Source organism: Athene noctua, chromosome 21 (genome assembly GCF_965140245.1).
Source record: "Athene noctua chromosome 21, bAthNoc1.hap1.1, whole genome shotgun sequence".
NCBI classification, from domain to species: Eukaryota; Metazoa; Chordata; class Aves; order Strigiformes; family Strigidae; genus Athene; species Athene noctua.
Window position 1 is genome coordinate 8,706,528 of NC_134057.1, and position 15,162 is coordinate 8,721,689.

At 48.6% G+C, this 15,162-nt stretch overlaps 2 protein-coding genes across 4 annotated transcripts in view; both read left to right on the forward strand.

Moving 5' to 3' along the window:
* ANK3 (ankyrin 3) overlaps positions 1–6,485 on the forward strand; it is a 218,046-nt gene extending 211,561 nt beyond the window's left edge. Inside the window, exon 44 of the mRNA XM_074924321.1 lies at positions 981–6,485. The gene's annotated coding sequence lies outside the window, so the exon portion shown is untranslated. The remainder of the gene's footprint in view (positions 1–980) is intronic.
* A 3,520-nt stretch (positions 6,486–10,005) lies between these two features.
* The window catches only part of CCDC6 (coiled-coil domain containing 6), a 55,207-nt gene continuing 50,050 nt past the window's right edge, over positions 10,006–15,162 (forward strand). For all 3 annotated transcript variants that reach the window (XR_012634960.1, XR_012634961.1, XM_074924270.1), the window contains exon 1: positions 10,006–10,314. Coding sequence is in view for 1 of the 3 variants with exons in the window: in XM_074924270.1 (XP_074780371.1) it covers positions 10,006–10,314 (309 nt within the window). In the remaining 2 variants the exon portion in view is untranslated. The remainder of the gene's footprint in view (positions 10,315–15,162) is intronic.

The window sequence follows — 15,162 nt, forward strand, 5'->3', positions numbered from 1 at the left end:
CACTCCTGGGGAATGCGCCTGGACCTGTGACCTGATTAGTAAACAGGCCTGTCCGTGCCAGCCTGAGTCCTGCAGGCGCTGTGCCAGCTGCGCTCCCAACCGGGCCTCCCTGAGCCAGGCCTCCCTGAGCCGGGCCTCCCTGAGCCGGGCCTCCCTGAGCCAGGCCTCCCTGAGCCAGGCCCCCAGGCAGGCCAGGCCCTCCCCGGGCAGGCCTCCCCGTGCGCAGGTGCTCGGGAGCCCGGGGGCCTTCCACTCCCTCTCGCCCCGCCGGGGTGTTGTTGGTATTTCTGCTTCCTGCCCCCGTGCTGCGAGGCATGGCCGTGGTGGAGCAGGTGGAACAGATCGCTGTCCCCCTGCGCGTGGCTCTTCCTGGGTGGGAGAGGGAGCAGGAGCTGCCCCCCATCTCCTCAGCGCCGCTCACGAGAGCCAGGCGGGAGATGGACGAGCCCGCTCCTCTTCCTCACATTGTCCTTCCCCAAGCCTCCTACAGGCAGGACTCCACGCTCCTGCCTCTCCCGGTCACGTTTCCCGAGCAACTGGCAGAGGTGGATGTGCAAGGGGTGCAGGTTTTCTACCGCTGCGGGGAGGCTTGCGAGCAACAAACAAAACTGAGCCGTGAAAGCAGCAGCGCTCTCGCTCTGGAGCTGCTGCTGTTTCTTCCACCGTCGAGAGTACCTACCCATCCCTTGTCATCGCGGGATCTGACAAGCTGCTACTTTGTCTGGGGTGACGAAACACAGCGTGTTGTAAACATATTTGTAAATCAGTTCACGTCAGAGCAACGTGGACATTTGCAGCTGCATTTTCCCTTCATGCTGGGAGCTCAGCTAATGTCATTACCTACCTAGAAAGTGTGCGGTTTGTCCTATTCCAGAATTCCACAATGCCAATTAAAACTCTTTCATTTAGTCAGGGAAAGGCACGAAATGGATTCTAACAAGATATTCTGAAATGATTTGTGCTATCTTCTCTTTCCATAGGTCTGTGTACTTTTACTGCCAGTATTCTAGAGGGACACTCATGGAAGAAAAATCAACAGGAATTAAACATTCACCTATAAAAGTGTGCGTGTGTTTGCTGCTTCCACACATTAACCGCATGGTTTTTATGCAAAAACAACAAAAAAAACACAAACAAACAAAAAAAAACCAAACAAAAAAAAATTAATTTAGCATGAGCCAATTTACAGAGCATGGAAATTCACGTTCATTCACAGGATTGGAGGGAGCGCAGTTACCAATGCAGTGTATATACAAGATGCCATGCTGTTAACAGCTTCTTTCAAGCAGTTTGATGTCATCTCAAAAGAAATAAATTCCTGTGGCCAGAGGGATGTACGAAGACAAAATGGTTAAACCATGGAAAGACACTAAAATTACTAAAATCCACAACAGCTCGCCTTATTTTTCTTGGACCCAAACTGTCAGGGTATAAAACACTATTTGTTTCTTTTTTAAACATCAATAGTTTTGCTGTAAATAAATTACACTGTATAAATTCTAACAAAATAGAATAAATGTTGATAAGGCACTGCCTTTTTGATCACAAACAGAATATTGCAAATGCATTGAGCAGGCTAGGTGTCTCAAATGGCTGCACCTACAGGGATATTCTGGGTGTATCTTCACAGATTCTTGTATATTAGCAATTATAATGTTTGTATATGCAAAAACGCTAGCTTGATTTTAAAAAAATCTTTAAAATCTGCTGCAAATTTAAATGATTCCCAAAATGAGGAATTCTGTAGTTCTGTGAAAATTTTTCTTCAGAGTACTAATATTTTGATGCATGTGTTTCACCTTATTTTGATTAAATCTTTTCCAGTTTTGCAAACACTATACCGCAACATGAAAAATAAGATTTTATCTGTAAACACAAAGCCCTTCATCTAATATTTGTTGCTGTTGCCAATTTTCAATGAAATGACCTAAAACCCATAACATATACAGTAGTTGCATTATGGGGAGGGGGGTGCTATCTGTTCTCGCTTTATAACGGGGGTAATGCTTGCAGCTTAGAAGTGGGTTGGTGCTCTAAGGAGCACAAGTTTGGGATATTTTTAAATGAACTGAAGAGAAATTATTAGCTAATAGAATGGCAGCACGCTGTAAAATTATTACTGTATTGTGTACTGGCTATAAGATGTAGAATCTTTCAGTAAGCCAATCATCTGTAATCATCCTAGCAGTGTAATATTAGGTTGTTAAGGCTGCTGTGTTTTAAAGGGCATTTTTATTTGGGTTTTGGTGAAATACTTTAATTTGTTGATTATATTCATATGGAAACAGCATTCATAATAGCTCTAATTACATATGTATGAAAACAACAAACACTGGATGATCTAGTTGATTATTTAAGCATAAAATAAATTGTGTTAAAACTCTTGGATAACGTGTACGTGGCAGTGTTCTTGTACCCTATAGGTGTGTGGCTTTGCAAGGCCAGCTGTTAACCACCCCTGGCTTTTTGCTGCTTTTCCTCTCGGTTTCGTCTGATCTACCTCCTCATCTCCCCAGTGTGGCAGGCAGGCCGTCACTTGGCAGGCTGTCTCCAGGTGGGGGGAACGGGAGGAAAACACAGCAGCCAGCACATCCTCAGCAAGGCTCAGGACACCCACCTCCGTGGGCCGTGGGAGACTCCACGGGCGTGAGGGAAGGACCTGTGCAACAGGGCTATGCGCAGAATCTTCTCCAACACCTGTTAACTCTGGACTTCCTTTAATTTCTTTCACTCCACCAGCAACCAGGAGGTGCACTACTGAAACCATTTTTTTTTTTTTCCCCAGCGTGTATCAATGAGACCAGTAACCGGCGCACTGCAGATGGTGTAAATAAAGGATACATCTCCTGTATGTTGCATGTGCTTCCTGTAGATTATAGGTGATGGACCACTGTATATATAAAATGTTTCCAGAACAAAGTTTTGTAGGCAGCATCAGTACACGCTCACTCTCCTGCGCTGCAGGCTTCTGCTCGGGTGCGATAAATAAATTTTATTACTCAGGGTTGGATTTCACCTGGCTTTCACAGCAATGTGAAGATGATGTGTTTTCTCCCAGCTTGGCACCTAAGGAAGCACCGCTGCTACAGATCCAGCTCAGCCTGCTTGCTCTTATCTGCTGACCCACACAGGAACTGCTCCGCACCTGGGGTCAGTCAGCAAAGCTCTCCCGGCTGTGGTGGAAAGCCCTTGGCTTCAGGAGGGTGTGACAGGCTGGTTTGTCAGTGATTCCAAGTTACTCCGGCTGCCAGTTTTTGAAGCAGTGGCAGTAAACGAAGTGGTTTTCAACATTTTAGCAGTCAGTCTGTGTTGCAATGCATGTTTTACCTAGGTCAGGATACCGCTGGTACAGTGCTGCTGCTTCAGGTCCTTACGCCAGAGCCTGGAGGGCAAATGCCTCTTACGCCACCGGAGAACAAATACATCTTATTGCAGGTCACAGTCCAACGGCAGCGATCGTGCTCCTGGAGACCTCGCCGTCCAGGAGCCTCCCTCCCGCTTGCCAGTACCCGGATGAGCTGAACAAAGAAGAATGCTTTCAGTAAATGGTGTTTATATCCCATATTATATTGTGATTTTACAGTCGGAAGCCAAGGCTTTGGTGACCACCAGCAGGAAGGCAGGAGCAACGCTGTAGAAGAGCCTCACTTCGCCTCTCTGTAACAGCATCCAAAAGGCAGCGTTCCATTTGACTCTTCTCCCTCCTCTGGTCCCCCAGTTAGTGCCTGACACTGCTGGGGAAGAAAGTTGTGATTGTACCTGGGATGGTGCTTGTGGCAGGCGAAGCCCAGAGAAGCGGCGTGCCTGTGCAGGGTGTCGGGAATCTCGACAGGGCTCCTGCTGCGTGTGGTGGTTTATGCGGCACGTTCAAGCTCGGGCAGTTGGTCTTGACCATGAGAGCAGCGGTGAGTAGGCGCTGGCTCACCTCGGAGCTCCTGATGACAGTTTTGCAGGAAGGCCCAGCCGTGGGTAGCACTCGGCGCCGTCCAGGCCAGCGCGGGAGGTGCCCGGGCAGGGCCGTTCCCCCACGAGCGCAGACCCCAGCCCTCCAGCTCCTGCCGGCCCTGTCACCGCTCGCTGCCTCCCCTGAAGCTTTGATACAACGGAGATGGTGAAGTGTGGAACGGGAACTCCACAGCTAAATCACCAGAGTTTAAAATATCCTGTTACATGTTGCCCAAACAGGATTTTCTGGGTGTTGGTTTGTTTTGCGCTGAGTCTATTGATTCCAACGGTAGCTCAGGATATTTGGGAAAAAACAAGATTGAAGCATAAACAGTCATTTGAGAAAGAAAACAAATCTTGCCAGTACTAGCAAAGAGCGCAAACAGCCCTGGGGTGAGTGAGGGCTCTACCTCTAATAAGTGCTTTTGTCTTTTTTTTCATATTTTCTCCAGTGAGAATGTTCCCCTTAGAGACAAAATTGTAAGTCATGAGACTTTTATTGCATGTATTAAAATAAACTCGGTTGCTAAATACAGCGTTCTTTTCATGCTTTGATATTTGATTTAGCACTACCTAGCAATAATGCTGCAGAGTATCCTACCATACTTTTTCCATTTCTGAAAGAATATCAATTACATTTTATTTGTGGCCGGTAACAGTTTTAATGTCAGAAATTCTAAGACCTCCCGTAATGCAGAGCTGACATCAGTGGGATAAATTGCAGGACTGCAGCACCTTGCTAATTAGTGCTAATTTCCTTGGGGGGGGGGTGTTTAGCACGGGCTTTGTAGCGTGCTGTGCAGGAAGTTGAGACCTGCTCTACTGGGGGCTGTGGCAGCCTGGCGTGTGGGACACGTGCCCCCCCCAAATTTCTTCATGCCCCCTATGGAAGGAGTTTATAACCGGGGCTTCTTAGAGCTCAATCCAGTCAAGAAAATTTGATGAAACTCATTGAAGTCCATCAGTGGCAATTTTTATGGCGTAACCTCTACAGTGACAGCAAACCTGGTGTGAGCAGCTTGTCCGGGAGCAGAGCCACGGGCCCCGCGTGGTCGCAGGGCGCAAGGATGGCTTTGGGGCAGCCCTCCCGCCCCGGCAGCCCTCTCCCCAGGCAGGGGGGGCAAGCTGGAGGGCTGGGGGTCACCGTGCTGAGGCTGGCACAGGGTTGCTGGGCAGGGTATCAGCAAGGGGCTCGTTTTTCATCCTAGCTACATGAACGATGTATGGAAGGGTAGCTGCCATGTTGCAGTTTTCTGACAGCGATGCAGACACTAAGATAGGGAGAGGGAAGAAGGAAAAGTTAGACCCAGCCTGCTATGAAGTGCTTGGCATAAAAAAATAGTCCATTACTGGGAGAGAAGAAGGTTAGTGAAGGACAGAAAAATGAGCTGCTCAAGAAAAATCTATGTATGTGCCACATTTTTCATAACTGCTGATGCTAAAAACAGTATGCTAATTGTGCATGGCTTTATTTATTTGACCCTAAGTCCTGGAGGAAAACGAAGATTTATAATAAAAGTTTTATTGGTACTTTTCCCATCACGCTAATGTTCAATTATGGAAAGCCATTTGGGCTATAAAACTGCAAGGCACAGCGATCCCCTGTTCACCAGCTCCCTTGGAAGGCTTCCAGAGGCTGGATGTCGTTACGGCACGGCCAGACCAACAGAACCAACCTAGTACGAGAGGTTGAAAAAAAATTCCCTGGGAGAACAAGGATGCAAAAGCAAAGCCCCAGAGCTGAAGGTGCGTTAGCTGCTGGGTGGCTACCACGCGGCAGGTTTTCACAGTCAGATACTCTACCCTGCACAAAGACTTATTTTCTAATGCAGGTCTCCGATTAAATAATTATTGTTCAGAAAAGCAAAGCAGCGTGGCATTATTTTCCTATGAATTGCTTGTCAGAAAACATGTTTTATCCTGCATCAATAGACATCTTAATCCACAACATCAGTGAACTGGTACTTTTTCTGCTCACGCAAATCTTTCAAATCGAGGTTTCTCCCCTTCAACAACCCTTCCACAATGGTAAAATCGCCACATAGGCACTCCATTTTTCCCTTTGAACATTCCCTTGTCTACAGGTCACATTTTTTTTTAATACTGCTTCAGTTTATTTTCCTAGCAATATTTTCCATTAATTGCATTTTAATGTGACTTTGTCTTTCCTTTTTTTTTTTTTTTTTTTTTCCCCCTCCTGTATTTCAGTCGGGTACTCTGAGTACTGTACAGAATTTTTCCTGGGGTTAATTAGCTTCAGTTGGTCTTTTTGTCTTCATTCTATAATTACTGAATATTTTAATAAAGTTATATTGTTATAGACGGTCTTCCAGATGATTAATGGACCTCTGGAATTATATTAAGGATTACATTAAATCTCTGAACATACCTCTTCTAACCCCTCATGCCTAGCAATGTATTTTATACAAATATTTCTGCTGTTGATGTGAGTTTATGAGACGCTGTTTCTAATTGCCCATTACCTCCTGTAATGATAGTTTCTGTGAATAAATGCCTGCCTTTTTATTGCTGCTTCTTGACATGAGTGTCTGCTTTGCTATTATTACAGTGCCGGTGACATTTTGAGAGTCTTTCTCTGGACCAACATCTCCCCTTGCCCCCTTATACCTTTGCATTTATTTTTTTGTGCAGTAACAAAATACTGGGGCAAGGAAGATTAGGACCTCGTCCTGCAGGTGCTGCAGTGGTGACAGGCTGGTCGTGGTGGCTTTTATTGCCCTGTGGAGCCCTTTGCCAGCTGCAGTGGGGGACAGGCCCCCGGCGGCAGCACCCCACGCAGCCTTGCAGCTGGGTGAAGCCTCTGCTGTGCGCCCTAAGACTCTAAAAGGGGGTTTTGCTAATTGCACTTATACCACATAGTTATAGTTTTTAATTGGTTTGGTTAACGCCTTACAGATGTGCAAAGCATGTGATTTTTTTTTTGGGGGGGTGTTAATTAGGATAAAATTTTCTCTCCCTGTTTAATCTATTAATTTGGAGTAGTTGGCTGTAATTGTAATTAAATATATGGGTGCTATTTTTTAAATGACTGAACTGCTGTTATGACAAGAAGGATGCCATCTCCGATCTAAACATCAAGGGCCCTTGAGTTTTCCTCCCACTCCCCCACTGACTCAGTGTTTGTCATTGGGCAAGTACCTCAGCTCGCTACCTCCCTTTCCTGCCTTCCAGGGCTATTGTGCGAATTAATTAGATAATGTTTCAGCCGGCTTTGAACTGGAGAGTGCTACAGAAGTGCCAAGATATAATTTATTGTTATAAAAGCCGGCATTGCTGGCTGGGAGCGAGACCTCTGATGCAGCTGCAGCAGAGACGGACGGCGAGGCCGATGAGAAGCTGCCCTCTCACCTCCAGAGCCCTCCTCTCCGTTGTTCCCGCGGGCTGCAGCCCCTTCAGCCCGCTCTAGAGATGCTCTGCTGGGGCCAGCGCCAGCAGCTGCCTGGTGTCATCCTGGGGACGCAGCCCCTGGCTCTGCCGACCTGTCCAGGTTGCTGGTTTGAGGATGTCGCCTGCACTTCCCACTCCGTTTTCAGGCTAGTGTCGGTGCCTGAAGGAGCAGCGGCCACGTCGTCTGGAAAATTATAGTGCTCCAAATCAGCAAAGCACTTAATCTTAACATTGATAGGTCTGAAGAGTGGCTTAAGGTTAAGCACGTCGTGGGGCTTGCTGGGTAAGATTAGCCCGGAGCAGATGCGTGTTTTGCTGATGCAGGTTTTCAAAATATTTAGGCCTTGATTCAACAAGACACTCAAACGCGAGCAGTCCCACTGAAGGCAATGGAAGTAACTGGCTAATCAAAGCCGGGCAGACGGATGAAGAAAGAATGTTAAGTTACAAACCTGTTTGTTTAGAAACGAGTTTGCTTTGAGGAGCATGTGTGCGTGTGGACAGAGGCGACTGAGCACACCGGCTTGCGAGTGTGTACATGAACTAACGCTTCCTCACCACCCGCCTGAGCTTCCTGAATACCAGCAGACCTATTTAAAAGCAATTCTATTGAACTCTAACAAACCTGTCCAAAACAGTGCTCGAATCCTATTATAATCCCTCAGGCTTTTTATCCCAAAGCCTGCGCTGGCAGAGAGGCTCAGGCGGGCGCCGCTGTGGGGCAGAGGAGCTGGCAGCTGCCCCGGGCGGGCGGCGGAGCTTGTCCTGCCCCTGCAGACCCAGGGGGGTCCTGAGGGGACATTTTGAGAAAGCACCAAAAAGCTCTCATGAGACCTCGTGGACATCATCTAGCTGGTCTGTGGAGACCTGTGCACCTATAGCAGCATCCCCCGAGGTTGATGTTCTTACGTTTTGGGAGAAATCCCACCCTAATGAAGCCCAGGGATGGTAAATCCTGCTGGGGTGGGGGGGCTGCAGCTGCCTGGGCTGGTGCCGAGGGCCACTGGTGCTGATGGTCTTACTCCATTTTAATGGCATCACCAGGCTCAGCACAGAGATAAGGGGACGCAGGAATCCAGCTCAGTTTCCGCAGGGCCGGGTGGGTGGTGCAGGACCTTTTTGAGCCTTAAAAGCCCTGCGCTGATGTGGGGCTGTGCCAGCGCTGGATGGAGACCCCCATTTCCCACCTCCCTCCCCATTTTGAGCTCCGTTTGCCTGGCACCGTCACGTGCTGGGGTCGGATGGAGCAAACAGTCACTGCAGCAAACAGTACCCATGCCGGAAAACTAGGAACGGCCCTTTTACTACTTTTCTTGTGATTAAGAGACCAAAAATAAAATGACCTGCACTTATATTCCCAGGTAGGCAAAAAGAATAATTACTTTACAGAGATGGAATTCCTTCATATATTATAGCCATTAAAAAAGGTAAAATTTGAAATTTACTGTGGCATAGAACAAAAAGGTAGTGCAGTTAGAGATAATGAAATCCTTACTTGCCATTAACGGAAAAATTACTGTTGTTAAAAGTCCCCTTCATAAATAATTGAGAAACCAATTATACAGTCTTGGTGACTAATTTATCCAGGAGCAATACGGACCACATTATGCCATATAATGAATGGTGCGTATGCTCTGTTACATCTCACTACAACTTGTGCCTTTATTCAGCCGCTCGACAAAGAATTAATAAAAAAGAAGAAACTAATGCACATGCTAATCAGAAAACACATTATCTGGAATGAGAGATGGGCGTTAATATATCTTAATACGAAGTGGTTTTATAGAGGTATGGAGGCCCGAATTCATGTGCCATTTCGTCTCTGCGCTGTGGAGCGGGGCCAGGGCTGGGGCACCGCCACGCTCGCCCTGCCTCCGCGGGTTGGGTGCCCAAGGCCTGTCTGCCCGCAGCGCCCAAACCCGGGGGCTGTGAGCGGCTCCTGGAGCGTGGGCACCCGAGGGGCCTGCGGGGCCGGGAGGACGACGCCGGGCACCGGCCTGCGAGGCCGGGAGGGACGACGCCGGGCACCGGCCTGAGGGGCCAGGAGGGACGACACCGGGCACCGGCCTGCGAGGCCGGGAGGGACGACGACACCAGGCACCGGCCTGCGAGGCCGGGAGGGACGACGCCGGGCACCGGCCTGCGGCCTCTCCTGCCCCACGCGCTCCCTGCGCCCAGACGTCACTTGTCAGATAGATTCTTTCAAAACACAAGGTTTTTCAGTTGTCTGAAACGCGTGTAAATGAAGTCCTGGGGCTGTGGCCTCGTGCCGTGGTGATCTGGGCGAGCCCGGGGGTTCCCCACAGGGGTCACTGGTTGAGCGAGGGGCGGTTTTTCCCCCTTACACTGAGGTAAAAATTACTGAGGTAAAAACCGCGGGGTTTGCGCGCGAGCCGTTTGCCACGGGTAACTCAGTATCTCAGCGAAGTCTCCCGGGCGGAAGCCGCGCACCGGGGGCGCCCGAGCCGGCGCTGCAGCAGCTCCCGGGCGTCCCTCCGGGCCGCGGCGGGGCCGGCAGGCGGCGCTGTGGGCGGGCGGCGCGGGCGGGCGGCCCCTCTTGGCGCGCGGGGAGGCCGCGGCGCCGGCGCGCGGCGGGCGCCGCCCCCTGCTCGCCTGGCGGCGCGGCGGCGGCGGGCGGGAGCGGCGGCGGCGATGGCGGACAGCGCCAGCGAGAGCGACACGGACGGCGCCGGCGGCAGCGGCGGGGGCGGCGGCCCGGCGGGGCCGCTGACGGCGGGCGGCCCGGCGGCGGGGCCCGGCTCGGGGGTGGCGGGTGGCGGCTCCGGGGGCAAGGCGGGCGGGATCGTGATCTCGCCGTTCCGGCTGGAGGAGCTGACGAACCGCCTGGCCTCGCTGCAGCAGGAGAACAAGGTGCTGAAGATCGAGCTGGAGACCTACAAGCTCAAGTGCAAGGCGCTGCAGGAGGAGAACCGCGACCTGCGCAAGGCCAGCGTCACCATCGTGAGTGCGGGCGGCGCCGCGCCGGGCCCGGCGGCGGGCGGGGGTGTGGGGGTGCCCCGCCGCGGGGGTGTCCGCGCAGGGCGGGCCCGGCCGCCGCCGCCCTCCCCTCAGCCCTGCCCCGGCCGCGGCCTTCCCGCCCCGCCGTCGCCGGCCCCCCCCCCCTCTCCCCGTCCCGGGGGCGGCGGTTGAGGCGAGTTTACCTCAGGCGGGCTCGGCTGTCACCGCGGGCCGGCCGGGGGGGGGGCGGGGGCAGGCGGGGTCACCCCGCGCCCTTCGCGCCCTCCGTGGGCCCTCAGCGGGGACGGAGCCGGTGTGTGTGTGTGTGTGGGGTGTGTGTGTGTGTGTGTACCGGCGAGGAACCGAGGTGTTTCCCCCGCCGGCCCGGAGCCGCGTGGCCAGGCCGGCTCCCCGCGGGGCAGCAGCCCGGCGCCCCGGGCGGCGAGGGCTCGGCAAGGGGCGGCGCGGCGGGGCTTTGGGGTAAGGAGCGGCGAGGGCCGTGCCGAGGGAGGGCGATGCTGGATGTTCCCTGAAGTTTCTCAAAGTCGAGATTTTCTTGAAGTAATCTGCGGAGATTACGGATTATCTCTTCAGCAGTCACCTCTTCAGCCACTGCGGGAACATCCACTTGCAGGATAGCGTCTTAGTCATGAAGAAGCGTTTGATTTAAATTCTACAGTTTTGTTAACTGTGGCATTTCAAAAGGTTATTTAACAACTCATTTAAAATAAAACCCTTAAAAACAATGTGAGTAACGCACACCACTCTGTCCCGGGAAGAGCTCAGCTACTGCTTTATGAGCACTGCGAGGATGATTTAGAATAACGTCACTTATGTGATGCTGTTTGGCATCAGTCCTCAGTGAAGTACATATGAATATACAGTGAATATGATGTTGTTTTCATCTCTAGGAGTTGGGAGTTCAGGAGTTTAGATTAGGGGTGCTTTTGGTAATTCAGTGGTTAGAGTGATCGTTTAGATGCTGTAGTGATCACGGCCTGCATGCAAACAAAGTAGGTGACAACGTTAAAGATGGATTAAAGGTAACTCTGACACTTGTGTATGCTCTCCTGTCCATCCTGGCCGGTGAAAGATAGAGGTGCCTGGGGAGGGGCTGATCCCACCTGCGTGTGCTCTTTCACTTCTTACGTGATTTTTTTTTTCTCAGGGGTTACTTTATTACAAGCGTAATGGCTATTTTATTGATAATCATTTTTTTCATTGTCGATATATCTAGCAAAGAAATGGAGCTCGTCTGGGCAAACCTCTCATCTGTTCCCAGTCGTAAGCAGTCAGCGTCTAGCAGGATGTGGGCCGGAAGAGTGCATGAAACACAATACAGAAGTAATTTATTCAAGGATGACAAATATAGTCCTAGATGGGGAAACGTGTTCTTTGTTAATACTTTACGAGAAGAGAATGTGTCTTAATTAGGTAGCAGCGTAGTGCCTTCTAATGTTGAAAGGGGCTAAGACATCTTGTCAGTCAGACATTTTCTCTTTGCCTGTTAGAAAGGCACAGCATCTTTCCCAACCCCTGGTAGGGGTATTGTTTGTAAACAACTTGAGAAAATATTTGTGTGCGTTGAAGTTTTTAGGTGCTGTCTCTAGGGACTGATTATCTTATGTTTTTATCAGATTTTAATTTACAAAAGGCAAGTAGTTTTCTTCAATCTAAAACTCAGTCTGTATTCTTTTGACATCTTGGATAGAGAAAAGGTGTTAGACTTTTATAGCAACCTGTAGGCTGTCTGGAAAACCGGCATCTTCAGCAGACGCTCTGTCTTTGGTATGCTAAAACTGTGTGCACAACTGAGTAAACCACTTCTAATTCAGCAAGCGGCAAAATAATGAATGCAAAACATAACTTTTTTTTCAGGCCACCGAGACTTTGTGCTGTGGTTTACATAGCCCGTAATGTAAACACATTTGCAGTCAAAATACTTTCTTGTGTTGCTCTAGTATACAAGTGACTGGAGATGAACTTTACTGGAACGTTGAAATGTGTGCCATTTGCATGTAAATGTAATTAAATAGAAAGTTTTCTGATTTTCTCCATTGTGATTCTAAACCTTCGACAGTTAACTTCTCCACCAGCCAGCTCAAGCTCCTCGCCGCGTTGCTGTGCTGGCAGGCGGGCGCTGCATACTGGTTTCCTGTTGTAGTCATTGTAATGTCACAAATCAGCTTTGATTTTTATCAAGTGTTGAGGATGAGCTGTGAAGAGCAAATTAAACTGACAGGTCGCCAAAACAGCAGGTGAAACGACTAAACCTGTGTGCTGTAGATGAAGGTGACTGCTGGAACCACACGGCTCTTCCTCTGCCAGCCTTTCGCTGTCCTTTGAGCTCTGTTTGTGGGTGCCACAGAGACTCTTCACTTTCTTGAGCTCCCACCATTGTCTTTAACGGTTTTGAATATTTTCCCTTCAAGGTGTACCAGGTAGAAAGCGGTCGTCTTCCTCTTGTGTCTGTGCTGGTGTAAGTGTTCTTCTTCTTTGTTTCTGTGTTTGTGCGTAGTATTACTGGTGTCTGCATGGATGTGTACAGTTTGGGAGTTACTTAAACAGCTTGCCATGTAGGATCTATTAGTTCTATTTTGTAGTTAACCCTTGTGTCATAGGGTTAAAAATAAGCATTAATTAAGCGTAGGAGACCTGTGTTAATTAAGCGTAGGAGACCTGTGTTAAGTAGTTGCGCTTGGAAAACTGACAAGGTGTTGACTTGGCAGGCTTGTATGCTCCCTAACTTTGTATGAACTCTCATCTGAAACATGTAAAAACAGATGCTGTTTTAATGCTGAAATTGGTAAAACTAGCTTGGACTCAGTGCATGTCCAAAAAGATGTGCAAACTCTGCTCCTTCCAGTAGCCTGAAATGCAAATGAAATTATGCTGTGGCTCATGTGCAAGACTGTGAAACTAAGTAAATATAAACACGATAACTTTATCTCACCTGCTGTTATTGGTAACAAACTGGGAGGGAGGGAGCAAAGCGGGGAGAAAGCTAGGTAAATTGGAAGTGTTATCTGGCAGTGCAAGAGCATTACCTTACAAGATGCAAAGTTTCAGATCAAGTATTAGGAAGAAACAACAAGACCGTTTGACCCATTTGCAGAATGGTAATTAATATGTATTTAGCAATCTTTAATTGTATGATCTCATGGTATGTTTCTGCGAGGTGTTTGTTTTTTGGTTTTTTTTTTAGGAAATGGAATGGATGGTGCCTAGGTTGGGGAGAATCACACACCTGAAGATCTGAGATGCTGTGTATTTGAGATGTGAAGTAGTGAGTTTGGGTTACAGTGTTGCGTTACCAGAAGTAGGTTTTCTGTGTGAACTTCCTTAATTTTTTGGTGGGAAAAGGTCTTCCAAGGAGATGTCATATTTAATGGACTAAGTCTGGGACAGCACAGCTTTTCCAGTTAAATAAGAGTATTTTCAAAACTGGGTGGTGGTGATGGATTGACTGCTTTTCAAAAGATCGAATTGTTGCATGTGACAAATGCTGAAGTACTTCAGCCAGGTGTAGGTACATCTTGGTCAGGAAGTTTCTTTTGAAGTTGGTAGAACTTGTATTTCTAACTTATTTTTTCTGCTTTTCAGTGTTTGATGTAACAAAGTCATTCAATTTCAGTAAAAGCCATGTAACGTTTTACTGATACTGAAGTATTTTGATTTTCTGTGTTATTGTTTTGAACTCACAGGCCTCATACAAACAGAGTATTTTTAATAACAAGAGTTTTAGTCCTTGACTGTTACAAGTACATACATGCCTACTCTTGATGTTAGATTCAGTAATTTAACTCGTGTGAATTGGCGTACTATAGTCAGGTATCTTCTGTAGTGTTAGAAAATTAAAGTATAATAAGTTTTATTCTGTTGAGGTTTTTTTATCTGAGATGAAAAAAGTGTATTTGAGAAGCCTTAATTTAAAAATGTTCCTGCTCCTGAATGCTTGATGTACCAGTTTTAAGCTTTGTAACATGGATTTCACAAGAATAGCATCTCTTTTTTTTTTTTTTTTCCCCTCAGTTACCTCTGTAGGGCAGGGAATTACCCTAGAAATCCTGATTTGTGGTGGTGTGTGGATCCCCAACATGATTGTCAGTTCAGATGAGAGTGATCCAAAACACTAATGGCAGAATTGACACTGGGATGCTGGTTTTTGTGGGCACCCCGTGGCTTATCACTGCCTGGTAGTGACTGTACGGCACTTGCTGGCACGGGGCACCAGGCCGTGGGGCTGCTGTATGCTGCTGTGGGTTGCCAGTGGCAGTGTTTTAGGGTGAGACTTGTGCTACCCTTGTCTCTGTAGCTACACCCTGTGCCTCTGGACCTCGGCTCTCAGCTTGAATTTTACTCCCTGAGCGCTAGCAGAGCACAGTTCCATCTCCTGGCTTCTCGGTCTCCTCTGCATTTCTGCAGAGCGATGTGAACAGCCTCCCACCAGTTGGGAGAAACAACGGAGGAAAAAGCCTTACTCAGCTCCTGTTCCCTCACCCCTACTCGCAAATCCTGGAGAAATTTGTTGCTTTTGATAACAGCCATCTCCTGAAAACAAACAGGCTTTCTGGGACTTGCAGATCGGAAAAATCCTGTGTGGTATGGTAGACTTGTTACAGTTTTCTCAGTAAACAACTAGATTTAGATGCTGGAAATAAATATGATTTTAGCATTTTGTTCTCAGGGAAACGTGCGGTGGGATTTGTGTGTGTGCATGAGATCTGCTGTCATGGGTCTTCATGGAAAATATCAGCCTGGATAGATAGTTTGGGGAAGTGAAGGGGTGTGCTATATTGTCGAAAATCCACTGCAAAAATGCTTTTTAACAGCTTTTTTCTTTCCTGGACT